General features: G+C 45.9%; 1 protein-coding gene across 4 annotated transcripts; it reads left to right on the plus strand.

The window, feature by feature from the left end:
* The first annotated feature begins 1,226 nt into the window (after positions 1-1,226).
* CDKL2 (cyclin dependent kinase like 2) lies at positions 1,227-24,931 on the plus strand. 4 transcript variants are annotated; one of them, XM_035137156.3, is made up of 14 exons: positions 1,227-1,422; positions 3,173-3,322; positions 5,469-5,666; positions 8,480-8,674; positions 9,767-9,945; positions 11,160-11,272; positions 12,050-12,189; positions 13,399-13,487; positions 13,843-13,966; positions 16,321-16,613; positions 18,499-18,592; positions 20,397-20,514; positions 21,870-21,976; positions 24,094-24,931. In XM_035137156.3, exons 3-14 carry the CDS (start codon positions 5,499-5,501, stop codon positions 24,151-24,153), a joined length of 1,680 nt encoding a protein of 559 aa, XP_034993047.3. In that variant the 5' UTR covers positions 1,227-1,422; positions 3,173-3,322; positions 5,469-5,498; the 3' UTR covers positions 24,154-24,931. The 4 variants fall into 4 exon arrangements, with proteins under 4 accessions (XP_034993047.3, XP_088512335.1, XP_088512336.1 ...); XM_088656209.1 differs by having other exon boundaries at positions 1,283-1,422; positions 20,397-20,505; positions 24,094-24,293; XM_035137157.3 differs by having other exon boundaries at positions 1,304-1,508; positions 24,094-24,293.
* The last annotated feature ends 2,297 nt before the right edge of the window (positions 24,932-27,228 follow it).

The following is a 27,228-nucleotide window of genomic DNA, read 5'->3' on the forward strand; positions in this document are numbered from 1 at the left end:
GCTTTGAGCCAACCTAGGGTTTCTGCATTGCTTGGGGTCCCTTCCAACTCTATAATTCTATAACCTCCTTAGGTCTTTTCCTTGTTTTCTAGGTACTGCAACAAAACAGCTCAGTCTGTAGAGCATGAGAATCTTAAATCTCAGGGTCATCGGTTTGAGCCCCATGGGCAAAAGATTCCTGCATTGCAGGGGGTTGGACTAGATGACCCTCGGGGTCCCTTCCAATTCTACGATTCTATACAGTGGTACCTTGGTTTAAGTACACAATTGGTTCCGGAAGTCTGTACTTAACCTGAAGCGTACTTAACCTGAAGTGAACTTTCCCACTGAAAGTAATGGAAAGTGGATTAATCCATTCCAGACGGGTCTGCGGAGTACTTAAACTGAAAGTACTCAAACCGAAGCGTACTTAAACCGAGGTATGACTGTAATCCTATGCTTTAGATGAGCAGCAAGCCTTGCTTACTGCTACCTATAGAACAGTGGGCACCCTAGAATTACAGCATCGTAGAGCTGGGAGGGACCCCAAGGGTCATCTAGTCCTAGGGTTGCCAGACTCAATAGAAGACAGGACTTCTGTGCCTTTAATTCCCCTGCTCTCTTTCGAGTCTGGAAACCTTAAAGAGAAACCAGCAGACCCTTTGTTTAATTTCCAAGCAAAGGGTCTGCTGGTTTCTCTTTAAGGTTTCCAAACTCAAAAGAGAGCAGGGCAATTAAAGGCACAGAAGTCCTGTCCTCTGTTGAGTCTGGCAACCCTAGGACTAAATGACCCTTGGGGTCCCTTCCAGCTCTATCTAGTCCAGCCCCCTGCAATGCAGGTATCTCAAGGAAATCATCCCTGACTGTCGGCCATCCAACCTCCGCTTAAAAACCTCCTGGGAAGGGGAAGAGCCCATCACCTCCCGAGGGAGACCGCCCCACTGTCCAACTGCACTCGCCGCCGGAAGGTTCTCCCTGATGTCCTCAGTTAAACAACGGAACTCGCTGCTGATGGAGGCAGCGACGGCCACCAACCAAAGTCGCCGGGACTGAGTTCTGTTGCGGGCCGAAGACTGCTGTGCGGCAGGCATGCATGCAACAGCGGCGTGCCCACTGCGGCGAGGGTCTCTCCCGCACAGGCTGCGAGTGGAGCTCTAACCACCACCTGCAGCTTCTGCACGAGCCGCAGCCCCTTGTCGCGCGCGCGTCCGCACAGCCTTCCCCGGCGGCGCGTGCTGTGTGCGCGTGTGCGCGCGAGCGTGTTGTGCAAGCGGCAGGCTGGCCGTTGCCCCTGGTTACCGCCCGGGCCTCAGCGTTCCATTCGCGCGCCGCCCGCCCCCGCCCGCTCCTGCAGCTGCCAAAGAAGCCTCTGCGCCGTCGGAGGGCGTGCTGCTGGCGGTGGCACGGCGGAGAGGGCTCGCCCCGGCTCTTGGAGGGCGGCAGGTGAGTAACTCCGGGACGTCTCCGGGGCTGCGCGTGCTTTTCAAGAAGGAGGTGCGGGCACCCACCTCCGAGGAGCCGGAGCAAAGGTATTTTTGGGGGGTGGGGGTGGAGGGGTCCTTCGACACGCAGGAGTGCCAGCTTGGCCCCGCGACCATGGGTGCCCGGGGCTGTGGGTGCCATGCAGGGAGCATGGCCCTGGCACCGACATCTGTGGGTGCTGCCCAGCTCCTTCATGGGGAATTTTGTGGGTGCTCGGGCACCCAGGGCGCCAGGGAGTCGGCACTTAGGTTCGACAGTATGCCAATCCTCCCGCCTGTGCCACTGCCACCCCAAAGGAAAGGGGAGGGAGGAGGGGGAGCGGTGGCTGTGCCTCGCAGCCGCTTCCCTTCCTCGCACGTCGGAGACGCTGCCAGGAGAGTCTCCTGCCATCTCTGCCCAGGATCGGGCGCAAAGGGGCTGGATCGCCCCTTGGATGCGCTGCCCAAAGATCCAAGGGGCAAGGGCCGGCTGAGGCCACCACATCGGGCCTCTCTACAGGGCCAGCAGATCCTGGCATAGATAATAGAATGGTAGACTTGGAATGGGTCCCAGGGGTCATTTAGCTCAACCCTCTGCAATGCAGGAATCTTCTGCCCAACATGGGGCTCGAACCCGCGGCCCTGAGATTAAGAGTGTGCCTCTCTACTGACTGAGCTATCTTCGCAGTTGCTTCCTTCCATCTTTGTTCCTCCTTCCTTCCCTCACTCCTTTTGCCCTGGTGAGGAGAGAGGGGGCTGTTTTTTGTGGTTCCCCTCAGGTGCCAAAATGTCTTGGGCTGGCCCTGGGTCCAGGGGCAGGTGAATGGAAGGTGCAATGGTACAGAGAAGAAGGGACAAACAGGGAACCACAGGCACTGCCAGCTCCTTAAGGAGGCCAGGTGAAAAAGAGGACTGGTCATGTACAACCTGTAAGATTTGTGTAGTTCTTGTTTGGATCAAGCCTAATAGGACAATTCCAGAGGATGCTGCAGGACTATTCAGATAGCCCAGCTGGTAGAGCATAAGACTCAGAATCTCAGGGTTATGGTTTCGAAGCCCCACGTTGCGCAAAAGATTCTTGCATTACAGGGGGCTGGACTAGATGGATTATAATTATAATTTTTATAATCTTGCTACAGGTGCTTTTTTTTTAAGCCAGCAAAGTGCCATACTTTTAAAATTTGGGTGAAAAATGGTGCTGATTCTGTTTACCATTGAATACCCCTAGAAAAAAAAGCACTTGTTGTTTAGTCGTGTCCGACTCTTCGTGACCCCATGGACCAGAGCACGCCAGGCACTCCTGTCTTGCACTGCATTGGTCAAACTCATGTTCGTAGCTTCGAGAACACTGTCCAACCATCTCGTCCTCTGTCGTCCCCTTCTCCTTGTGCCCTCCATCTTTCCCAACATCAGGGTCTTTCCCAAGGATTCTTCTCTTCTCATGAGGTGGCCAAAGTATTGGAGCCTCAGCTTCAGGATCTGTCCTTCCAGGGAGCACTCAGGGCTGATTTCCTTCAGAATGGATAGGTTTGATCTTCTTGCAGTCCATCAATTCTTTGGCAATCAGCCTTCTTTATGGTCCAGCTCTCACTTCCATACATCACTACTGGGAAAACCATAGCTTTAACTATACGGACAAAAAAAAGCACAGCCGATTACTAAATTTTATGCACTGTGTCTAAGCTACTTTGGAAAGCAGCTTATATAAATATTTTTTATTTTATTTTATGAAGGATTTGCCGATCAGCTGCTGCAAGGTGATAGTGTATTTGTGCTGTCTCGTAGTGTTGTTGGAAAGCAGGGGAAAAGATTGGAGATGCACCCCTGCTCTTGTTGGGTTAAAGATTTTTTCCATACATACCTGCTGCATTGCTGTTTTAATAGTAAGTATGAACCGTGTGTTTCAAGTTGTCTGCGGAAATTGTTTTTATGCTGCTGTTTTGTACCTTTATGAGTTATTGTTGACAGTTTTAATTGTAGGCTGCCATTCATGTGTTTTGTCTTGAAAAGGGAAGGGTATAAGTTCCTAAATAAATATAAAAAATGGCGACAGGCATCAGATTTGAAATACTAATTGGCTTCAAGGTGGTCAGCTAGGGCCAAGAGTGAACAGGCTAGGGAACTTGGAATGGCAACGGTTCCCTTCCTTTTCTGTGTACTCTTTCGACAATGTGATTTGCTTGAAATAATATAAAACCAAGGGTTCCCAAACTGTGGTCTGTAAGCTTCATTCATGTGGTCCATGGCATGTCCATTGTATTAAATAATCATTGTATTCCCCGCCTCTCCTTTTATATTCTGTTATATAACAGTTCAAATGGTTGTCTCAATTGCTAAGGCAGGGGTCCCCAAACTACCCAAACTAAGGCCCGGGGGCCGGATGCAGCCCAATTGCCTTCTAAATCCGGCCCGTGGACGGTTCGGGAATCAGCATGTTTTTATATGAGTAGAATGTGTTCTTTTATTTAAAATGCATCTCTGGTTATTTGTGGGACCTGCCTGGTGTTTTTACATGAGTAGAATGTGTCCTTTTATTTAAAATGCATAGGAATTCATTCATTATTTTTTTTCAAAATATAGTCCGCCCCCCCCCCCCAAGGTCTGAGGGACAGTGGACCGGCCCCCTGCTGAAAAAGTTTGCTGACCCCTGTGCTAAGGCATTGAAAAGGGATATTGGACAGGTAGCAAATGGAACACATTTTCTGTCACAGGCGCCAAAATTGTAGGGGTGCCAACATCCGCTGCACGCTTGTGACCCATATATGCGTCCCTGAGCTCCTTTGAGAGGAAGGGTGGGGTGTAAAGTTAACAATTAATACTATTATAATCCACTTTTCAGCCTTAAAAGGAAAAAAAATCTTTTAGAAACAGGCAGTTAGCTTGCTAAGGCAACCATTCACATTGCAAGTCAGACATGTTTACAAGGGTGACAAATGTAAGTTGGTCTCAGCTAGCCAACCATTGTGTCTCTGAACCAGCAAGGCTTGGCTTTCTCGCCCCCTGCAAAATGGAGGCAAAGAAAGTGGATCCTCTTCCCGAAGGAAGTTGGGGTGGGTGTGATCACAAAGGGGAAAGAAAGGGACCGTGAGATGATGCTTGTTCGATCTCCTCTCCAGCATAGCACAGAAACCTAGCATCTTTTAAAAGAGGCAAATCTCTTCCTTCTTGTGTTGGCATTGACTTTTTGAAAAAGCATTCCTGAAACTGGAAAAGTGATAAAACACCTACGATAAATGAGTGGCAGGTCCAAATGATAGAATATCTGCAGTTGGCTACGATGACAGGGAGAGTCAGAGGATATCCAAAACTGAAAGTACAGAAGGAATGGAAAATCTTTAAAGAATACCTGGAAAACTATTGTAATAATAAATATCTCCTGGCAGAACTAGAATGATTCTTGTAAAACAAGAAATATAATGTTTTAGTTATTTGTTAAAAACAAAGAAATGCAATATACGGTAGTAATTTGGAACTGTGTGTGAAAGAACAATAGAAATAATAATACAATGAGTCTAATCGGAAGTTAAATGTATTTTTTTATTCTTTTTTATTCTTTTCTTTTTTCCTTTTTCTTCCTTTTCTTCTCTTCTCACTTTTCCCTTTTCCTTTTCTTTCTCTCCCTCCTTTTTCTCTTCCTCTCTCCCCTTTAGTCTCTTTTCTTTCTTATCTGCTAAGAAAGAGACAAAGTTAAATATGAAAAGTTGACTACGGTAATTCAAAGCGATGTTTTGTAGTTTGTTAACAGATGGCCAACGGTAGCGAATAGCAAATTGATTTATTGTTATTGTCGAATCTTAAATTAAATTTATTAATAAAGAAAAAAAGAAAAAGCGTTCCTCCTGCGATGGAGGCGTACCGGAGGCTATCCCAGTTGGTTGCCTGAATTAAATTTCTGCTTACCGGAGGCAGCTTTTGGACTGTGTTTTTCAAACATCCTGTTGTTGTGTGCAAGGCAAGCTGCCCTCATTTTAAAAAAGCATAACGAGTGGCTTCGTTGTGTGCACGGTGACGCTGATTTCTCTCTCGTAGCCAAGCGATTCATCATCTGCTTGAATCCAAATGGAAAAGTATGAGATCCTTGGGCTGGTGGGAGAAGGAAGCTATGGAATGGTGATGAAATGCCGGAACAAGGAGAACGGCAGAGTCGTTGCGGTCAAGAAGTTTTTGGAAAGCGAGGATGACAAAATGGTTAAAAAAATCGCCATGAGAGAAATCAAGCTTCTCAAGGTGAGCTTACCCTGGGGATCTTCAGAGAGGCGTAGCTCTTTTCTTTAATCAGTATAAGTTACCTGGCTTTGAATACTCACAGTCAAAGTCAGGTTCGCACAGAACAATTGCCAATATCTAACTGCATTATATAACAGTAATGTGCTTTTTTTTTAAAAAAAGAAATAATTTCCGTAGGGGAATTTTTTAAAATGTTTTTTATTTTTAAGAAATAACTTCCATAGGAGGTATTTTTGAATGGGACTTGACAAGCCGGCGCAACGTTGTTCTGGGAACGCATTTTATCTGCATTCATTCTGCAGCTCAGCTCTGATTTTATACATTTAGGCAACTTTGCGGGTGGGTGCTGCTGGTTTCTGTAACTCCACATGGTAAGATTTTATTCGATACAGCAGCGTTTCTCAACCGCTGTTCCGCGGCACACTAGTGCGGCGACGAGAAGAGCAATTTCCATTGTCACGTGCCTGGCGGCCGCCAATATACAGCGCTAACCCGCCGGAAAGCAATATTTCTCCTCCTCTTTCCCACAGCTCAGTGCAAACGAGCCTGGCGGCCGCCAATACACAACACTGACCCGCCGGAAAGCAATATTTGGCAAGTGTTTCTTACAGTCATAATTATAATATAGGGCGGCACAGAGTTAATTTTTTTAACTTTTTTAATGGTGGTGGTGATTTTTTTCACGGAACAAGTGTGCCGTGGCCCAAAAAAGGTTGAGAAACACTGTGATATATGGAAAAGAACTGTAGAAGTTTAAAGACACTTGCAGGCTTGAAATAAATCCTACGAATTGACTTTAAGGACTAGATATAAAGGAACTGCGAGATAAGAATTGATTAGAAAACCTATTGAGGGGAGGGAGGGAAGTCAAACTCGGCGGAGTATTTCCAATAGGAGATTGTGAGAAGTGTAAAAAGAGTGATGTATGTATTGTGTTGTATTGAATGTTTGTTTGTTTTGTTTAATGTTTTTAAATGTGTTTAATTGGAAAAATCTAATAAATTGTTATAAAAAAAGAGAGAAACACTGCGATACAGCTTCCCACATGGTCTGGGCAATTGTAGCGCGAATATTGGGCACTACACAAATTCTAATCTGTGCTTGAAAGATTGGGAACGGGATTATGTGTTCCCTTTTCTTAACACCTCCACTCTCCAGAACAACCCCCGCCCCCTGCTCACCTTAACCATGGTTAATTGGTCCTTCTAACCAAAATCTTAATCAGACTTTGAAACTGACTGCTGTGGTTAAGATGGAAGTTGGTTAGCATTCCCTTCCATTTGTACCAGATCTGGTGCAATGCTTTGCTGCAGCAGCACTACCCAGAACTAAGCCATGGTTTGGCTTAGGGTTACATGAAAACCTGGGCTCATGGTTTGTCTCACTCCCAGCAAGCCACAAGTTGTAACCAAGGTCTGTTCTTGGCTTACAGCTTGTGGGTTGTCTGGGGGAGACAAACCGTCATAAGCTTTGGCTTGCATGCTCTTGAGTACCCACACATTTGCTTCTTCATGTTAAGCCATAGTATTGCTTAGCATTAAATTCAAAGAAGCCAATATGTTCTAAACGTTGTTAGGCCAAGGGGCATAGCTGCCAAGTGTCCCGTTTTCGCCGGGAAACCCCCCTTTTTTCCTACCGTTTCCCGGCGGTCTCCCGTATCAGTTATTATCCCGTTATTCCCCCTTAAATCCGCTTCTGCCGGCGGCCATTTTTCTGGTGCCGCTTTGCCCTTCTATGGGCACCAGAAAATGGCGCCGGCGGCGCCGGAAGTCGTTTCTACGTGTGTCCGGAAACGCGTAGACACAACTTCTGGTGGCGCTTTGCCCTTCTATGGGCACCAGAAAATGGTGGCGCCGGAAGTCGCTTTTACCTGTATCCTGTCATGCGTAGATTAGAGGCGACTTCCGGCGCCGGCGCCGCCATTTTCTGGTGCCCATAGAAGGGCAAAGCGCCACCGGAAGTTGCGTCTACGCAACTTCCAGTGTCGCGCAGCTGCCGATCCCGGATTTTTCCGTCCAGGACTTGGCAGGTATGCCAAGGGGGCTTCCCTTTCCAAATTCCCTTATACAAGTTAGCAACCAGAACCAGGGCAGTTCTTCACCTTCAACCTCTTCTGTCAATTACATTTAGCTGTATGTATTAAAGGTTGCAATTCTAGTACTGCGGAATGAACTGGTATTTGAGAGTGGTTGTCAGGATTCCTGAAGCAATGTGCATGTCAAGCATTTTGAGTATAATTTTTAAAAAAGCATTGTGTGAAAACAAAAGCTGCAATTCTTTGTCATGTTTATTTGGGCTTGTCAACCAGAAGGTCGGCGGTTCGAATCCCCGTGACGGGGTGGGCTCCCATTGCTCTGTCCCAGCTCCTGCCAACCTAGCAGTTCAAAAGCACGTCAAAGTGCAAGTAGATAAATAGGTGGGACGGTAAACAGCATTTCCATGCACTGCTCTGGTTTCGGTGTTCCGTTGCCTCAGAAGCGGCTAAGTCCTGCTGGCCACATGACCTGGAAAAACTGTCTGCAGACAAACACCAGCTGCCTCGGCCTGTAAAGCGAGATGAGCGCCGCAACCCCAGAGTTGTCTGCGACTGGACTTAACTGTCAGGGGCCCTTTACCTTTACTTTTTAAGCCCCATTGAACACAGAGGGACTTGCCTCCAAGTAAACATGCACAGGATCAGGCTGCAAATATTATTCTCTGTTTCCTTAGCATTGTATGTGTTCAAGAGGCAATTATGGTGAGTGTTTTCAGACACCCTGTCTGCTATTGGATGCATGCTGTAGTTTTGTGACGCATTTGCTGTCTCCTGATAGCAATTAAGGCATGAGAACTTGGTGAACCTGCTGGAAGTCTGTAAGAAGAAGAAACGATGGTATCTGGTGTTTGAATTCGTGGACCACACAGTCCTTGATGATCTCGAGATGTTTCCAAATGGCCTGGATTACAATAGAGTTCGGAAATACTTATTTCAGATTATAAAGGCGATAGGATTTTGCCATGGTCATAATGTAAGTAAGCTATTACGTCCGCTTAGTTATTTGTGTTGCTGTGCTGTTTGTTCTTGGTCAAACACATCCGATTTATCGATTCAAGGATTGGAGCTTTAAGTTTCAAACGTGTGCCACAGTAGTAAGAATTAGTTCAAATTACCCAAGTTAACAGTTGGAATTATCATTGCGACAAATCTAATTTTGAGCGTTAGCTGGGTAGAATGTTTGCTAGATGTGCCGAATTTGTCTACTCAAAAATACCTTTGCTTTTGAATTTCTGACAATTTCGGACACAGCTGTGGTGTAATTTCGGGGTTTTCACTACAGTCTAGACCAGGCATAGGCATACCAGGCTCGCCAGATGTTTTGGGACTACAACTCCCATCATCCCTGACCACTGGTCCTGTTAGCTAGGGGTGATGGGAGTTGTAGTCCCAAAACCTCTGGAGGGCCGAGTTTGCCCATGCCTGGTCTAGACTGATGACCTTGGAATAGAACAAACTGAGGTTCTTAAACATCTTGCCATCTTTTTTGTCAAATTGTTTGGCCTCGTAATTTAAGACGCAGTATGACTTATTGCACAATATGGATTCCTCCGGAAAATAGGCATAGATGATAGTATATGAATGTTTTTGCATGTAGCTTTTATGCTCATGTAAGGTAACAGTTTTCATGGTCTCCTCTTCTTGAACATTCAAAAAATCTGCTTCTAGGATCAGGAACGCAGTGTTTTAAAAACATTCTGCATAATCGGGAAGCCTGAGAAACAATATTTCTAATTATGTGGACAGACCTTTTAGTGCAGGGAGTTCTACTTCATTCCATACATGTTAATGGATAAAAAGGATTTGCTTCAGCTTTTTTGCCTTGTTGTAGCAAAATTTTATTATGATTTTATTGGTGTGCTTCAATTTGCATTAATATATTTAAAGCATGGTGTGTGATGTGATAAAGATGGAGTTTTTATGCCAGTAATTGCAAATCCTCACTTGATGTTGCAGTCATCAAATTAATGAATGTTTTCATGTGGACTAGCCGGCCACCTTGGCGCTTAAGTGCAAAGAACCTGGCCTAATCTAAACACACACTCATGGTTGGTTTGTTTTTAAGATCATACACCGAGATATTAAACCTGAGAATATATTGGTCTCCTATTCTGGAATTATCAAACTCTGCGATTTTGGATTTGCTCGAACCCTGGCAGCCCCTGGCGAAGCTTACACAGATTACGTGGCAACGCGATGGTATCGTGCTCCTGAGCTGCTGGTTGGAGATATCAAATACGGCAAGTAAGGAATCGTAGAATACAGTATTGGGTTTCCCCTACATTTTCAGGAATAGATCATTATTACAGTCATACCTCGGTTTAAGTATGCTTCGGTTTGAGTACTTTCAGTTTAAGTACTCCACGTACCTGTCTGGAATGGATGAATCCACTTTCCATTACTTCTGATGGGAAAGTTCGCTTCAGGTTAAGTACGCTTCAGGTTAAGTACAGACTTCCGGAACCAATTGTGGTTGTAAACCGAGGTACCACTGTATTATTAATAACAACAGAATTATTGCTGTTCTAGCTCTGTGGGTGATAAATTGCAGCCAAAGCAAGGTTTGGGTCACTGTGGGGAGGCTGCTTTTGGCACCATCCTTGTAATTATTATTATTATTACTATTATTATTTATTACTTATTCTCCCATCTGGCCGGGCCTCCCCAGCCACTCTGGGCGGCTCCCAACAGGATATTAAAAACACAATAAAACATCAAACATTAAAAACTTCCCTAAACAGGGCTGCCTCCAGATGTCTTCTAAAAGTCAGGTAGTTGTGTATTTCCTTGACATCTGGTGGGAGGGCGTTCCACAGGGCGGGTGCCACCACGGAGAAGGCCCTCTGCCAGGCAGTGGCGTCGCAAGGGGGGGGCGGGGGTGCGCCCCAGGTGGGGGTGACAAGAAGGCACCCCGCGGGGTGCTGGGCCCGCCACCCACCAGGCGCGGCGGCATGAGCAGCCATCGCACTGCCGCAGCCACATGTGCAGGATCGTCCATTCGTGGCGGCAGCTGTGAGCAGAGGAGCCTGCCACCATCCGTACGACATTTGAGCAGCGCTGGTGGCAAACCACTACATACAACGCATGTGCGGTGTCATACGCATGCGCTGTATGTAGTGATGCCACACATGCGCCCTACGTAGTGTCGCCACGCGTGCGCAGGCGGCGGTTTGCCCCGCCCCAGGTGTCGGTTAGCCTTCGTTCGCCCCTGCTGCCTGGTTCCCTGTAACCTCACTTCTCTTAGTGAGGGAACCGCCAGAAGGCCCTCAGAGCTGGACCTCAGTGTCCAGGCAGAACAAAATGGGGGTGGAGATGCTCCTTCAGGTATACTGGGCCGCGGCCGTAATGAATATAAGCTGCTTCAGGTGTAGCCAATCACAACAGCTACCTGTCATTGTGGTAAAATGTATTTTTTGGCTGAGCTGCCTCTAAATATGGTGCCTGTTTTCCCTCCCCAGGGCTGTTGATGTGTGGGCCATTGGCTGCCTGGTAACAGAAATGCTTACTGGAGAGCCTCTTTTCCCCGGAGACTCGGATATTGACCAGTTGTACCATATTATGAAATGTTTGGGTGAGAAAGCATCCCTTGTTTTCCTCTATGCAGTCAGCAGAGCTTTGGAACCTTCAGAGAGCCTGAAATACTAGCGTTGTTGGATGAGATTATGATGATCAATTCCTAAATCCACACTGGGAGCCAGTGTGGTGTAGTGGTTAAGAGTGGTAGATTCGTAATCTGGGGAATCGGGTTCGCGTCTCCGCTCCTCCACATGCAGCTGCTGGGCGACCTTGGACTAGACTTCTTTGAAGTCTCTCAGCCCCGCTCACCTCACAGAGTGTTTGTTGTGGGGGAGGAGGGGAAAAGGAGATTGTTAGCCGCTTTGAGACTCCTTCGGGTAGTGATAAAGCGGGATATCAAATCCAAAGTCTTCTTCTCTTCTTCTTGGTCCCAGGTTGTAAATCCAGATGGCCCTTCTATGAGGTGCAGAGTTGACAGCAAGAGATTTTGCATGTCATTAAGGATGGCAGAACGCAATACCGTAGGTCTGATCCATGTAGCACAACTGGATTATGATTTGTAATAAAAAATTCACGATTAGGAGTAATTTATTATCAGCAGCAACCTGTTTGTCTCCAGGACACACACTGTTGGTTTACAGAATAAATAAAAAAAGCAAATAAAAGAAGAACTACACAGTTATCCTAAAGCAAGGTAATTGGAAACAGTAGATTGAAACACCAGGTTCAAAGCCAAGCGCAGAAAACTCGGGGATCAAATAATCTGGCTTAAACTGTTTGCAGTTTTGCATTCTGAAAACTGAACAGTCTTATAAATGATGATTAATTCCAGGTAACCTAATCCCAAGGCACCAAGAGTTGTTCTACAAAAACCCTCTTTTTGCTGGAGTGAGGTTGCCTGAAGTCAAGGAACTCGAACCTCTTGAAAAACGATATCCCAAACTCTCTGTTGCCGTCATAGAATTTGCTAAGGTAGGTGTGTTGCCGATTCCTTAGCTTTACATTTTGTTCCTGTTGGCACAACCTTCTGTTTGTTTTCAGGAGCCCTTGATAATGAGCTACGGAAATGGATTGGTGGGATCTCAACTGGGAGCTGAGATTGGGACGTAGCCCACTCAGCCTATGCAGAATTGCCTTTGTTCAGGTGCTAGAGGCGTTTTCAGACACAGAAAGGAATACAACTGCCCAGTATCAGCCCCTGAGATTGGCAGGAAGTATAAAGCCCCTAAATTAGCCAGGCTTGGTATAAATACCTGAAGCCTAACTGTAAGGGGGAGGGCTTACAGAGAACAGCCCTCCCTCATCCGAAGCAGCCCGTCTCCCAGCAGTCACGAGAGCGAAGGGTCTGATGGAGGGAGTCAGGAAACGGGAAGGGAGTGTCAGGCCTCTGGCAACATCCAAGAGCCCCTGCTCCATAGGCAGGGAGAGAGGGAGGGGGAAAGAGAGGACAGGAATCAGTCAGAACGGAGACCCTTCCCCCCCCCCCGACGCCGGAATTGAGGAGGAGGAGAAAAGGGAGGCGCTTCACAGTTCCGAGGCTTTTATGTTGGTCTAAAACGCGGAGGGGGCAGTGCAGGAATCTGACTCGAGCGAGTAGACATGAATCCAGCAGTTCGTTACCCTGTAAATAATGTGCACTAATAAAAGCTTCTGAAAGACAAGCATGTGGAAGGTCGTTACTCAAGAGTAGTCACAACAACCCTGACACTAACCTTCTGTCCTTGCCTGGTCAGCAGACCAGTACTTCTCTGATTTTTCCTTTGCAATGTCCTTACAACCCCATAACATAGCAAACTGTTTTTAAAAGCCCTCACCATTTCCAACGTCGTTTGTTACGTGGTATGGGGAGAGTAGCTACGGTTTGCCTGAAACCTTGGGGGTGCAGAACTACTGTATATTCCAGCGTATGACGACTGGGCGTTTAAGACGACCCCCAACTTTTCCAGTTAAAATATAGAGTTTGGGATATACTCGCCGTATAAGAAATACGACCCGACGTATAAGACGACCCCCGACTTTTGAGAAGATTTTCCTGGGTTTAAAAGAAGTCTTATACGCAGGAATATACGGTAGTTGTGTTGTTCTTTGGATCCTGGCAAATATCAATGAAATTCAACCTTTGGGGTTTTCCTCCCCCCCCCCTCCACTGTATTTACAAGAAAATTTTTGATCTTATGCTAGCAATGTCTGCAGACTGATCCGGACAAAAGGCCATCCTGTACTGAGCTGCTACAGTGTGATCTGTTCAACAAAGATTCCTTCACTGAAAGGTGTGTGGCTTTTCCTTGTTCAGTGGAGCTGGGCCTTGAAAGGAAACAGTACCGAGAATTTGGGGGCATTGCAGTTGGTTAAGGGTTTCCTATAACTCCCTGAGTGCCCATAATTCCCCGAGGGGAAGAATGTGTTTCAAGTGGGCTTTAAAGGTACATACTGGATCTCAGGGGATGCAGGTGGCACTGTGGGGGTGCAGGTCGTAAGCGTGTGGCCATTTGCCCCACTCGTAAGTCGAAAAATTCGGTTGTCGAGTCGTTCATAAGTCGAGGTACCACTGTACACAGAGAAATTAATTTTTTAAAAGTTTCATTTTGTGCATGTGCCCTTCTTCTTCAAACACTAAAAATAAAGGTTCGCTCAGGAACTTAAAGCAAAGATCCAGAAGGAAAGAGACCACCCTTTGCCCAAGAAATCGAAAATAAGCAGGAAAGACAAAGATGATTCCGGTGACGAAAAGAAAACGCTTGTTATCCAGGTTTGTGGAACTTGGTTTATTCTTCCATATTCCTATCTGTAATGCCTTGTTCTGAATCAGACCATCTCTCCTGGTCTTGTCTCTACTGAAGTTCTCAGTTAAAAGTCGCTGAGAATGGAGGAGAACAAGAAGGAAGGAGGATAGTTCCTGATTAGGAAGAATTATTGTTGGTAATGCCACCAGCAAATTCATGCCATGCAAGATAGATGTCAAAGAGCCAGCAGGCAGTAAATCACACTGTTCAAAGTTGGAATTAACTCTTCGTTAGCAAAAACACTGTTATAAGGGGGCAAAAATCTGCTCTTTTTCCCTTATGGGGTATGCAAGAGCCCGTATAGAGTCCTTAAGTGGGTTCCTTATTGGCAGGAGAAAATAACAGAGGCCAGCCAGAGAATATTGAATCATAGAGTTGGAAGAGACCACAAGGGCCATCCAGTCCAACCCCCTGCCAAGCAGGAAACACCATCAAAGCATTCTTGATATATGCCTGTCAAGCCTTTGCTTAAAGACCTCCAAAGAAGGAGACTCCACCACACTCCTTGGTAGCAAATTCCACTGCCGAACAGCTCTTAATGTCAGGAAGTTCTTCCTAATGTTTAAGTGGAATCTTCTTTCTTGTAGTTTGAATCCATTGCTCCGTGTCCGCTTCTCTGGAGCAGCAGAAAGCAACCTTTCTCCCTCCTCTATATGGCATCCTTTTATATATTTGAACATGGCTATCATATCACCCCTTAACCTTCTCTTCTCCAGGCTAAACATACCCAGCTCCCTAAGCCGTTCCTCATAAGGCATCGTTTCCAGGCCTTTGACCATTTTGGTTGCCCTCTTCTGGACACGTTCCAGCTTGTCAGTATCCTTCTTGAACTGTGGTGCCCAGAACTGGACACAGTACTCCAGGTGAGGTCTGACCAGAGCAGAATACAGTGGTACTATTACTTCCCTTGATCTAGATGCTATACTCAGAGAAGCAAAGCAGCTAGTAAGGCTCTATTAAATTGTTGCAAAAGGGTCCCCACTCACCACACACTGGAGGGAGGAGAACCCTGAACAATGGTGCGCAAGCCCTTATATAGACTTTTGAAATTGCCCACCCTGTAGCCCAAGACCACCCCCTAAAACATCATACACACATCACAGAAGGAGGCGGGTCTACAGCAGAAATCCTGTTTGCCAGGATACCTATTTTTTAAATAATTTTTTTCTTTATTTTATAAGATAAAGATGAAGAAAACATACAAAACAAATACAAACATACACACACAAAAAAATCCACCTTTCATCTTTCACATGGTCTCAATTACATTTTAGGGTGACTTCCTCCGATCTTTCACCTTCTGGGTTCATTTCTTCAATTCTTTTAACGGTTTCATGTATTTACCCTTTCTCATTCCAATCTTATTACTACATTATCAACTTTTGTTTCTAAAAAACATATAACTAACTTATATAATCCCTCTTTACCCCCGAAAACCTACAAATATTCCCCTTGGATTTCTAAAGCTTATATCTTACAATATTTTTTCAAATAATTTTTAAATTTCTTCCAATCTTCCTGCACATTTTAGCAAGCCTCACCGGTGTTAGATACCATCTATACATCATTTTCATCATATTTTCTTTCAATACTGTAGAAGCAGTAGATTTAATTCCTTTCTTCCACAACCGCTCCCAGTCTTCCAACATGATATTATGCCCCAAATCCTTAGCCCAATCAATCATAACCGATTGATGGTTAATTCTTTAGTTACTGAATGCAGGTCACAGGCTTGCCCTATTCATACACAAATATACCCTAAAGACAGGATTTGCAAGCAAAAGACAATGGGGAGGCTTTCCCATTTCCTTTCTCCTTGCAGAGAAATATCTGAGGTCAATTTGGGAGAGTCAAAAGGGCTTCAGGATCGCTCTCCTGTACTATTTCAGACACGTGGTTTATATACTTATGTATGTGTTTGCCTTGTATGTTTGATTTATGTTTGGAACCTTAGAAGAAGAGTTTGGATTTGATATCCCGCTTTATCACTACCCTAAGGAGTCTCAAAACGGCTAACAATCTCCTTTTCCTTCCTCCCCCACAACAAACACTCTGTGAGGTGAATGGGGCTGAGAGACTTCAGAGAAGTGTGACTAGCCCAAGGTCACCCAGCAGCTGCATGTGGAGGAGCGGAGATGTGAACCCAGTTCACCAGATTACGCCTGATCAGCTTATCCCCAGTCATTCTGGACCCATGTATCAGTTATGGAGACTGAAAGTCCGGGCCTCCCCAGAGTCCCCCGTCCCCTCTTCTCCAGGGCTTTCCCCAAGCAACCTGACACTCATTTTTTTAACACTATGATGCTTGGATTTGAAACAGGACTTCGGCGTGGAGCCCAAACTGAAAGACTCCAAGCTGTTCAGAATGAAGTTGTCCAAGGTTGACCCCGAGAAATTGGACAGATCTTCAAATGCGAGTTTCCTGTATGAGAGTGGAGCTGGGCAGGTCAAGGCGATTCCTTCAACAACTTTGAAAGATTCCAGTAGCAGCCTGGATTATGTGAAAAATCCCGGCACGGTGATCCCTCCCATTACACAGAATTATTCCACCATATCCTCCAGCATCGGTGGAAACCCTGGCTTGGGTTCAAAACTGGGAATGCATAATTACAGGTACAGTAAAATAGCAAAGCACCTTCATTCTAGCATAGTTCTGTCACTGTATGTTGAGCTTGCAGATTTCCTTGCATCTTGCCTAATCCAAGCTAAGAGCCACTTCACACGTTACATTTATAATTATACAAGAATGATTATACTTGCCTAACCATGTAACTGTTTTAACAAGCACAGTAGCTCGTTAGGGAGCTGTGATTGGCTGCACCAACCTGCATGGTTGGTGCCGAGAGGATATTGTTGTGCAAAACAGTCCTTAATGGTTAGCACTTTCTACAGTGCTCTGATAAAATAGTCAGCATGCTTTCAGTGTTTCTTAATATATTATCCTTGAGTTGCAGAAAGGGGATGGGGGGGTCGAGGGCTGAAGTTTGCTGGTCCTAAAACCACTGAGTACATTTGTGACTTGAGGTGAGATTTGAGTCAGGGCTTGACACAGCTTTGTTGAAGTGAATGGATCAATCCCGGTGATTCATGGCTTTTGGTTGGCTTTTCTGGGGTCCAGGATTTCTGAGTCCTTAGTATACCTTTTTAGGACAAAGTTAGGTCCGTTTTCCATAGGACATGTCCTGAATAGGTACTTACTTGGGCTACTGCAATGCGCTCTACGTGGGGCTACCTTTGAAGGTGACCCGGAAACTACAATTAATCCAGAATGCGGCAGCTAGACTGGTGATTGGGAGCAGCCGCCGAAACCACATAACACCGGTCCTGAAAGACCTACATTGGCTCCCAGTACGTTTCCGAGCACAATTCAAAGTGTCGGTGCTGACCTTTAAAGCCCTAAACGGCCTCAGTCCAGTATACCTGAAGGAGCGTCTCCACCTCTGGAGACCTGAAGGAGCGTCTCTCATTCTGCCCGGACACTGAGGTCCAGTGCCGAGGGCCTTCTGGCAGTTCCCTCGCTGCGAGAAGCCAAGTTACAGGGAACCAGGCAGAGGGCCTTCTCGGTAGTGGCACCCGCCCTGTGGAACGCCCTCCCACCAGATGTCAAAGAGAAAAACAACTACCAGACTTTTAGAGGCCATCTGAAGGCAGCCCTGTTTAGGGAAGCTTTTAATTTTTAACAGACTATTGTATTTTAATATTCTGTTGGAAGCCGCCCAGAGTGGCTGGGGAAACCCAGCCAGGTGGGCAGGGTATAAATAATAATATATTATTATTATTATTATTAATTATTATTATTATTATTAGTATCCCATGTGCACGATCGTGGATTTTTTAATGTGTGAGTTCTTCCCATTAACTGTGCTAGAGTGGGAAGCCAGCAATAAGCATGTTGACACAACTTCCATTTGCTAATTAAGTGGCCTAATTAAGTCCAAGTAAGTCTTCTGAGCTTATAGCTTCCTGCTTATGGGCTTCCCAGAGGCACCTGGCTGGCCACCGGGGGAAACAGGATGGTATTCTCGAGATACGACTTTTGATTTGATTGGTAAATGCTGGATTCAGAGTGGAGCTCATTGTTTTGCTCCTCTAAAGGCCTCTAACAGGTCTTCCTCACTCCTAGCCATCCTGCTCCACTCTTTGATGTGGAGGGCTGAGGAACCCGTGTGATTTTTAGGGAAGTGGCCCACAACAGCTTATGCCACGATAAATCTTCCAGTCTTTTAGGTGCCCCACAGCTCTTTGAACCGAGCCAGAGGCCTTGTCTTCATAACTCTGCCCTGGGCTTGCTGGCTAGTATTTAATTTCTTCCATGGGCGTCAAGGTAATGAAGCAGACCTTCTTGCTCCAGCAACGTTTCTGCACGATGTGTGCTTCCCAGCCATGCCCAGAAATAGTTCTGTCTGTTAGCCATGATGCAATGTTTGGAAATGGTTTTTTAAAAAATAATTTTAGGTGTTCACACCCTCTCTGGATTTTGTGTGTGTTGCATTTCCAGGATTGATGAGAAGTCTAAAAGATACCTCAACCCTTTCATAAAGCAAGGGAAAAAATCACCAGTGGGACACTATAGCATCAACTTGACAGCATCGGTAAGCTCTTTGTAAAAAAAATCTCCAGTGAGAGCAAGCATATTTCAGAGACTCCTGTCACGGGACGCCTTGTTCTTAATGCCTGTCCTAGGTTTGAATTCAGTTCCTTTCTCTTTGTCTGGGAGTTGGTCGTGTTGCAATTCTTGGCTAATGTCCTAATGCGTTTTCTGCTTGAAGGGCATGATGGTTGGCAATAGGGGTGGTTGGCTTTTGCTGCCCAAGGGACTGAGTCCTTTAAGTCCACGATGGGTCAGAGATGAATGGATGGAGGCAGGATGCAGAGAAACATAGCTGTCAAGTTTTCCCTTTTCTCGCGAGGAAGCCTGTTCAGCATAAGGGAATTACCCTTTAAAAAAAGGGAGAACTTGACAGCTATGCAGAGAAAGCAAGGCAGATCTTTATTTTTCTGTTGCAACAAGAGTTCCCTCCCCTCCTGGCAAGGAGGCAAGAGAGACCCAGAACCAAGAAGAAAACCTTTCTTTTAAGAGTTTTCATTTTGGTGTGGAGAAAGGAGGGCATCCCCTCTACAAAAAGTCAGTAATTACATCACACATAAGGGGGGGTTACTGTGGCTCAGGCAGGCCAAGGTGTGATTTCCCTGAGGATTTAGTAAGTTTTATATAGTTCCAGACACAGTTTACATTAGCATTTGATAAGACAATCAGGATGCCCCTCAGACATCCCTCAATGCCGAGCATCTGGGCTATGACAATTAACACAAAGGAGGTTCATAGATATAGGAGAGGAATTCCTTCAGGAACTTCCCCTGATTGCTATCTGCCTACGCAGAGGAAATCTTTGGAGTCTTTAGAAGAGCAAAGATGGCTTTTGGATTGCTCTCCTGTACTATTGTCATAGCTGCCAAGTACCCCGTTTTCTCCGGGAAAACCCCGATTTTACTTACCTTTTCCCGATGGTCCCCCGTATCACTTCGCCTCCCGTTTTTCTCCGTAATTTTCTCCTGCCGGCAGCCATTTTTTTTCTTTCCGATTTGCCCTTCTATGGGCACCAAAAATGGCCGCCGCCAGCTTCAAAAGTCGCATCTACTCATGTCCAGAAGTGCATAGACGCGACTTCCGGTGTCAGCGGCGGCCATTTTTGGTGCCCATAGATGGGCGGAGCGACACCGGAAGTTGCGTTGACGCACTTCCTGACATGCGTACAAGCGACTTTCGAAACCGACGGCGGCCATTTTGGTGCCCATAGAAGGGCAAAGCGACACCGGAAGTTACGTTGACGCAACTTCCGGTGTCACACGGCTGCCGGTGTCACACGGCTGCGAAACCTGCCAATGCAGGGGAAATTCCTTTCCGGCCCTTCAACAGCGGCCTTGTCGTAGCAGCGCCTGCGTGCGTGTACACCTGTGGAAGAAAAGAACCTGTAATGCAAGCATTAATTTTTTGGGAGTGGAGGGTGGGAAAGCTCTGGAGCCGTCGACTGCTTCCCAGGAATGACTCTGCTTCAGCCGTGTTCAAGGTAAGGTTACCTCCTCCTACCTGGCCAACCCCCCCCCCCCGGCCACGCCTCCCCGAGCTGGATTGGACAGCTACCTGCATGGGCGGAGACTACCAGTATCCAGCCCGGGAAGGCAGTGCTGGCCTCCGAACTTGCAGGGCTGCCCCAGAGATCCCAAGGGGCTGCATGCGACCACGCAGAATGTGCCTCCCCTTTTATGTGGGGAATGGTCATTATGGAAAGTGGCCTTAAAAAAAGTACTGAATGTAGACCACGGATTAGGGTTTTGGTTTTTTGTTTCAAGCAACGTTTTCTTCATGTTTTTTGCCAATCAACTGCTTGGTAACAGGTCTCGAATGAAAACAACGTGCTTCAGACAAACAAGAAAAGATGGGAGTTTTCCAAAACAGATGTACGTTTGCCAGAGCTTAACTACGGCTATCTCCCCGAACTCAAAGGTGTGGACGGTAAGAGTTCATGATAGACATTCAACCAATTATGGGGTCTAGCTGCTAAATAACAATGATACAGTGGTACCTTGGTTCTCAGACTTAATCTGTTGTGGAAGTCTGTTCCAAAACCTAAGCGTTCCAAAACCAAGGCACACTTTCCCATACAAAGTAATGCAAAACGGATTAACCCGTTTGAGACTTTTAAAAATAACCCCTAAAACAGAAATTTAACATGAATTTTACTCTCCTACGAGACCATTGATTCATAAATGAAAGCAATAAACAATGTACTGTACTATAAAATAAAACAGTATTGTAGATGATAAAAATTAAAATTAATTTTTTTCTTACCTGCACTGATGATAATCATTGTCTTGATGGGGGGCTTTTATCCATTTCTGGATAATCAGTAACTGAACTGGGATCCACACAGTCTCAAAAACAAATTAACTGAAAAAGCCTCAAAGCAAAAAACGCAAAATAAATAGCAAAAACAAAAGCACCAAATATAAGCTCCAAATATCGCCTCAGAACACTGCAACCAGAAACAGAAGGCTTGAATTACAATGGGGGGATGGGACAAATTAGCAGCGCAACAGGAAACATAGGGGGACTCAAAATGGAGCATACTCGGCTTCTGAAAAATAGTTCGAAAACCGGAACACCTACTTCCGGTTTTGCAGCATTCGGGTTCCAAGTTGTTTGTGAACTAAGCTGTTTCGAAAACCAAGGTACCACTGTCTTTTTTAAAAAAAGAAATGGGAAAAACATGAACCACGAATGAACTTTATGAAATTAGACTGTCCATGAGAAAGTAAAAGTACGTATATAAGTATATGAAGTTTTGCCATTGCCTTAACCAGTTGTGAACAAGCAGCTGAGAAAAGCGTGTTCTTAGATTCAGCTTTAATGTTTCACATTCCTGAGATAGTTCTTGGAATTACTTTGGAATTACTGATGTGCTTCCAACTTGCACAGATAAGTTCGTTCCAAAAATGCGCTAAATAATGCATGTGTACAAATGCTCATCCCATAATGATCCACCCATTGGCTTGTACAGCAGTTGTGAGGAATCATGCTTCATCTTTAGTCCAGGTTTTCCCATCCCTGCCTTTTGTGGTCAAACTTCTACCAAAAAAAAGGGCGTGGAAACGGGGGCAAAGTGGGGTGGGGGCGAACCAGCTAAGCAGACATGAACCACGTTCAGAGAAACACACGTAAATATCAAAATAGCTTTTAATGTTTGCGTAAGCCAAATCAAAAGAAAAACATGTGTTACGCTGCGAGCCACAGGAAGAAGAAACGACTTTCGCAAGAAAAGAATGACGATAAGATTATGTGAAAACAAATTGTGTTGCCTCCTTTCATAGCTCGGAATTCCAGATTTCTGAAGAAAGAAAACAAAATGGTTTCCGAGTCTCGCATGCCGTCTCTCGCCACAATAGATCTTCAGAACCCGAGCCTCACCCTGCACCAGGTACTAAGTCGCTCAAGAGTTTGGGAAAGAGGTTAAGTCTCCAGCTATTGAGCTAGTAAGTCGTCTCTGTAAGGTGCCTATCTCTGCAGTCCATGCCTTAGAGAAGTGCCCAAACAACAGAGGTCCAGGTTGAGCCTAGTTGGCCCTTGTGCCATGTGACTCCTGTTGGCTTCTTGGAAACCCCTGCTTCGAGACTCCACTGAAGTCTTGGGAAAAGAGACGGCGATTTTGTAGTGTTTTGATATGCCAGCGTTCGTTCTCCTTGCCCTGCCTTTTAGAAAGCAACAGGTCCTACCTTTCTGTTAGTGTGAGTACAGATTCCACATAGCAGGCTTCCATGTAGCCCACCAAATGGGCTACCACAGAGCAGAGGCGGAGCCAGCTGCTCCGGCACTCGGAGCGGTGCACATGGTGTGCACCCAGGGGCGGGGCTAGCCTCTTGCAGGGGCGGGGCTAGTGTCCAGGGGGCGCCACCCGTGGTGAGCGTCCCAGGGGGTGGGGCGACGATGTCACTCCATAACATCCAGGGCGGACCGCACCCCCCACGCCCTCCTTCTTCCGCCAGTGCCACAAAGGCCAAATTGCAAAAACAGGCTTTTGGGACTCTCCTCAGCCGCACCACCTCTTCCCAGGCCACACCTCTCACTGGCCCTGCTCTGCACCCCCCTCAGCTGCATTTTGCCTGGCTGGAATGTGCCTCTAAACTCTGCCGCTGTACGGTGGTAAATTTCGCATTTGTTGCTCCACGCCCTTTTTGCCTCAGGCATGTGGGGCCCAAAGGATGCTCAGGAGAGAATGCAGCCCTCTGGGTGGAAATGTCCCCCCCCCCTGCTGCAAGGCATGTGGGGAGTCGGGACCTTTCCCGCTTACCTGGCCTTCCAGGTGGAGCCAGCAGGTGAGCGAGTGCCACAGCTTCCGGTTCAACTCCTAGGTGGGTGTCCCTGCCAGGGGAGTGGCCACCCTCTACCTTGACCTCAAAATATTTTAATACCTGTATTTTGTTGGAAGCCACCCAGAGTAGTTGGGGAAACCCAGCCAGATGGGCGGGGTATAAATAATAAATTATTATTATTATTATTATTATTATTATTATTATTATTATTATTATTACTATTATTACTGAAAGTCACTACAGCAAGATGTGGGATCCTTGATAGCTCTGTTGGTAGAGCATGAGACACTTTATCTCAGGGTTGGGGGTTCAAGACCCTGTGTGTTTGGCAAAAGGATTCCTGCATTGCAGGGGGTTGGTTGCTGACCCTCGTGCTGCCTCCCAACTTTGTGATTAGCTTAGGAAGTTTTAAAAGGGGGTTATGTAAAATAAGTTTTAATTCACAGGGAGTAGGTCTGTCCTTTTGTTTTTAGAATGAGATTTTTATTTTAAAATTTCCATAATACAGTAAAACAGCAGCTATAAAAAATACATGCCAAATAAGTAGAAAATTAAGTCCTCTCTCCAAAGTAATTCCCGTATTAGCTCTTGCCACCCACAGAGCTACCCACCCAGCCTCTCACCCTGGGAGACCAACATTTCCCTGTCTCTCATCCATCTAGAGCAGGGGTCAGCAAACTTTTTCAGCAGGGGGCCAGTCCACTGTCCCTCAGACCTTGTGGGGGTCAGACTTTTTTGGGGTGGTGAACGAATTCCTATGCCCCACATATAACCCAGAGATGCATTTTAAATAAAAGGGCACATTCTACTCATGTAAAAACAAGCTGATTCCCGGACCGTCCGTGGGCCGGATTTAGAAGGCGATTGGGCCGGATCTGGCTCCCGGGCCTTAGTTTGCCTACCCATGATCTAGAGCAGGCATCCCCAAACTTCGGACCTCCAGATGTTTTGGACTACAATTTCCAACTTCCCCGACCACTGGTCCTCTTAGCTAGGGATCATGGGAGTTGTAGGCCAAAACATATGGAGGGCCGCAGTTTGGGGATGCCTGATCTAGAGAGTAGGTCTATCAGTGGCTGTTAGCCATCTTGTATGGCACTTCCATATTGGGAGATAATATTTTAAGAGGGCCTCCAAGTGGTTTATAAAAAATACCTCTGAATATCAGTTGCCGCAGACAGATGTGGTTTGATTGAAACCCAATTAAAATTTACTCAATTTGCAGGTATCTGGAATATCTCTGCAAGACGCTTCAGAAGCCACTTTCCCCAGAGTAGAGCATTAACGTCAAGTGAGACGGAAGGGTCTCGATCCTGCAAGTGTCTGCAGTGCTTCTACACCCCTGTTGCCTTTTGGGAAGTGCGGAATCCCTTTGAGGAGGATATACATGGGAGCAGGGGGTGGGGCGTGTGTTTTCACCACATTCTAGGTAATGGCAGCAAAAGGAAACAAAGATTCCCAGTTTCTTTACAGTTGCCAAGGTGCTACAAGACTACAGCTCCCTTTAAAGTATAATGTATATAAAACGTCATGAATTATTTCAGTGAGTCTGGGGGAAACGATACCAGTCATGGCAGAGTCAGGCTTTTAAGAGTTTTAAGCCCAGCGTCTTTTTCCAGAAGAGGTCTGGGAGCAACGTAGCTATTTTTTCAGAATCCTAGCACAAATGTGAAGCGCTTCAGTACTTGAACGACTCCCTAGAACTCGTTAACACTTTCTCCAGGAAAGAATCTTTCATCACATGCAAATGTTGTCAAGTGAGACGTGGAAATGTGTGTTTGTAAACTGCTGAGCATGATGTGCTGGGCAGAGATTTCCTGCCCCAACTCCCTCACGGGTGTCTGCTTTTGTGTTTTGCAAACGTGTTTTTCTTGCTTGGTGGAGCTTTCCATTCTATAATCCCACTGCATATACAGTGGTACCTCAACTTACGAATTTAATCCGTTCCGAAGGCGCCTTCGTAGGTCAAAAAACTCGTAAGTCGAAAAACGCCATTGGAAACGCGATTTCCCATAGGAATACACGGGAAACGGAAAAATTCTTAAGTCAAAGCAACCCTATCTAAAAATCCGTAAGTCGAAAAATCCCTATGTAAAACCACCGCGGTTTCCTTTCGGATGTCGAGACATTCGTAGGCGCGCGGCCATTATCCCCATTTGTAAGTCGAAAAATTTGGTTGTCGAGTCTTTCGTAAGTCGAGGTACCACTGTACAGCAAACTCCCTTTCTGCATAATGTGCAGATCAAAGCCCTAAGAACTCAGTAATATTAAAACGGCCTTTGCAAATTCCTCTTTCATCTTACGAGAAATGAATATTTCATACCTGCAGTATAGCTATAGTCATCCGTGAGGCCAATAGTACAGGAGTAGCTTTGTCAGAAACAGCTTCCATGATGCTGCAATGTTAGGTAATATAGTTTTTGCAATCTCTAAAGGAAAGAAAGCATTTCAACTGTTGTCAATGCTGACTTGCGCGTGTGGTGGCTACAAAACAGATTACCTGTACTTCCAAGCAGTTCTCCTCTGGTCCCCACTAACCATAATAAGATGTGTATACAGCGTTGCTGCTCAGATTGTAAGAGTACCTGAAATCTTCTGTAGCAGTTCTGTATACGTACATCTATGTTTCCTGGTAGGATTGCATAGATTAAACTCAACAAAAACATCATATCACTTCTTGTCGACTTCTTAGAAGTTATGGAGTTGCCCTTGTTCCTCATTTCCCCCTTCATTCATCCTAGGCTTGTAGCTCAAGCATGATGACTATTTTCTCCTGGCCCTGATATTTTTCTTGTGGATATTTTTGTGTAAATTGAAATAAATGTCATTCGTGTGCACATAATCCAGCCATATACAGTGGTACCTCAGTTTAAGTACTCAATTTGTTCCAGGGAGCCATTCGCTCCCCGAAAAGTACTTAATCCAAGCATCATTTCCGCTTGTGTGCAGAGCGCTTCTGCACATGCCTGAACCGCGCAGATCACCTCTGCTCATGCGTGTGCTGCGCAGATCGATTATGCACGCACCACGGAACCCGGACATAAACACTTCCAGGTCCGCAGAGTACTTAAACCGAAAGTACTCAAACCGGAGTGTTCTCAAACCGAGGTATGACTGTAGAGGGAATTGTGCACATTTCCTGGTCAGTATGCATAATCTTCCAACATGCCTTTTCTTAATAGCAGCATGGGGGTGGGGAGATATTTCCATCAGAATTGTGAAAGGGGAGGGAAGGTTTAGAACTGGCATCCCCAAACTTCGGCCCTCCAGATGTTTTGGAGTACAATTCCCATCATCCCTGACCACTGGTCCTGTTAGCTAGGGATCATGGGAGTTGTAGGCCAAAACATCTGGAGGGCCGCAGTTTGGGGATGCCTGGTTTAGAAGCTGTGCTGAAAAGAGAGCTGGACTTTCGGGGGGGTTAATATTTAGCTGGAGCCCCACCCCTCCTTGTTGCTCAGTGGAAGGGTACGATTGTAAGAGTGTAAGATTAGACAGGGGGCCAGATTACACACCAAATTACACTTCAGGGTGCAGATTACACACTTCTGAACAAGAGAGGTAGGGAGGAAAGGCATTTTGTTATTTATTATTATTATTTATTATTGAATTTCTATACCACGCTTCATCTGAGGATCACAGCGGTGGTTTACAATATAAAAACACAAAAATAGGTAGCAGTAGCAAGCAAAAAAAATACCCCCCGCCATAATTTAAAAGGCCATAGATTGGCTAAGGCCTGGGAGAAGAGGGATGTTTCTGCCTAGCGCCTAAAGATATGTGACGAAGACAACAGCTCAGCGACCTTGGGGAGAGTATTCCACAAGCGGGGGAGCCACTGCAGAAAAGGCCCGTTCTCATGTTGCAACCCTCCAGACCTCTCGTGGAGGCACACGAAGGGCCTCAGAGGATGATCTCAGGGTCTGGGTAGGTTCATATGGGGAGAGGCGATCCTTGAGGTATGCCAGGTTTGAGCCTTTTAAGGCTTTATAGCTCATGCTTCTTGGAGACCCTGCATGCTGACTGGATAATGTGTTTATATTTCAGCGAATGCGCAAAACGCATTTGAGATATTCACTTCCCCCAAAGCCTGTTAGAGATTATGCATGATGGCTGAAGAACATATGAAAATTCAGTTGATTATACTGTATGCACATTTCCCAAGGCCTGTTGGAGATTATGTATTATTGACCAGGAAATGTGCAGAGCTCCCCCTTTATGGCTGGATTGTGTGCACATTCTCCTTGAGTTCTGGTGAATGTATACCCCCCCCCCCGCCCCATCCCATCCCATCCCGGATAATGTGAATTGACAAGAGGCCTTTCTAAAGAGCTTATCTGAGAAACCTCATCCAAGAAGT

The sequence above is a fragment of the Zootoca vivipara genome, chromosome 12 (genome assembly GCF_965207765.1).
Source record: "Zootoca vivipara chromosome 12, rZooViv2.hap1.1, whole genome shotgun sequence".
Classification (NCBI taxonomy): Eukaryota; Metazoa; Chordata; class Lepidosauria; order Squamata; family Lacertidae; genus Zootoca; species Zootoca vivipara.

What these genes read in the sequence shown, in the direction of transcription:
- CDKL2 (XM_035137156.3), top strand. Translation starts at nt 5,499, where the DNA reads ATGGAAAAGTATGAGATCCTTGGGCTGGTGGGAGAAGGAAGCTATGGA. An exon ending in CCATATTATGAAATGTTTGG is followed by an intron (nt 11,273 to 12,049) that starts GTGAGAAAGCAT and finishes GATTAATTCCAG; the next exon opens with GTAACCTAATCCCAAGGCAC. An exon ending in CTGGGAATGCATAATTACAG is followed by an intron (nt 16,614 to 18,498) that starts GTACAGTAAAAT and finishes TTGCATTTCCAG; the next exon opens with GATTGATGAGAAGTCTAAAA.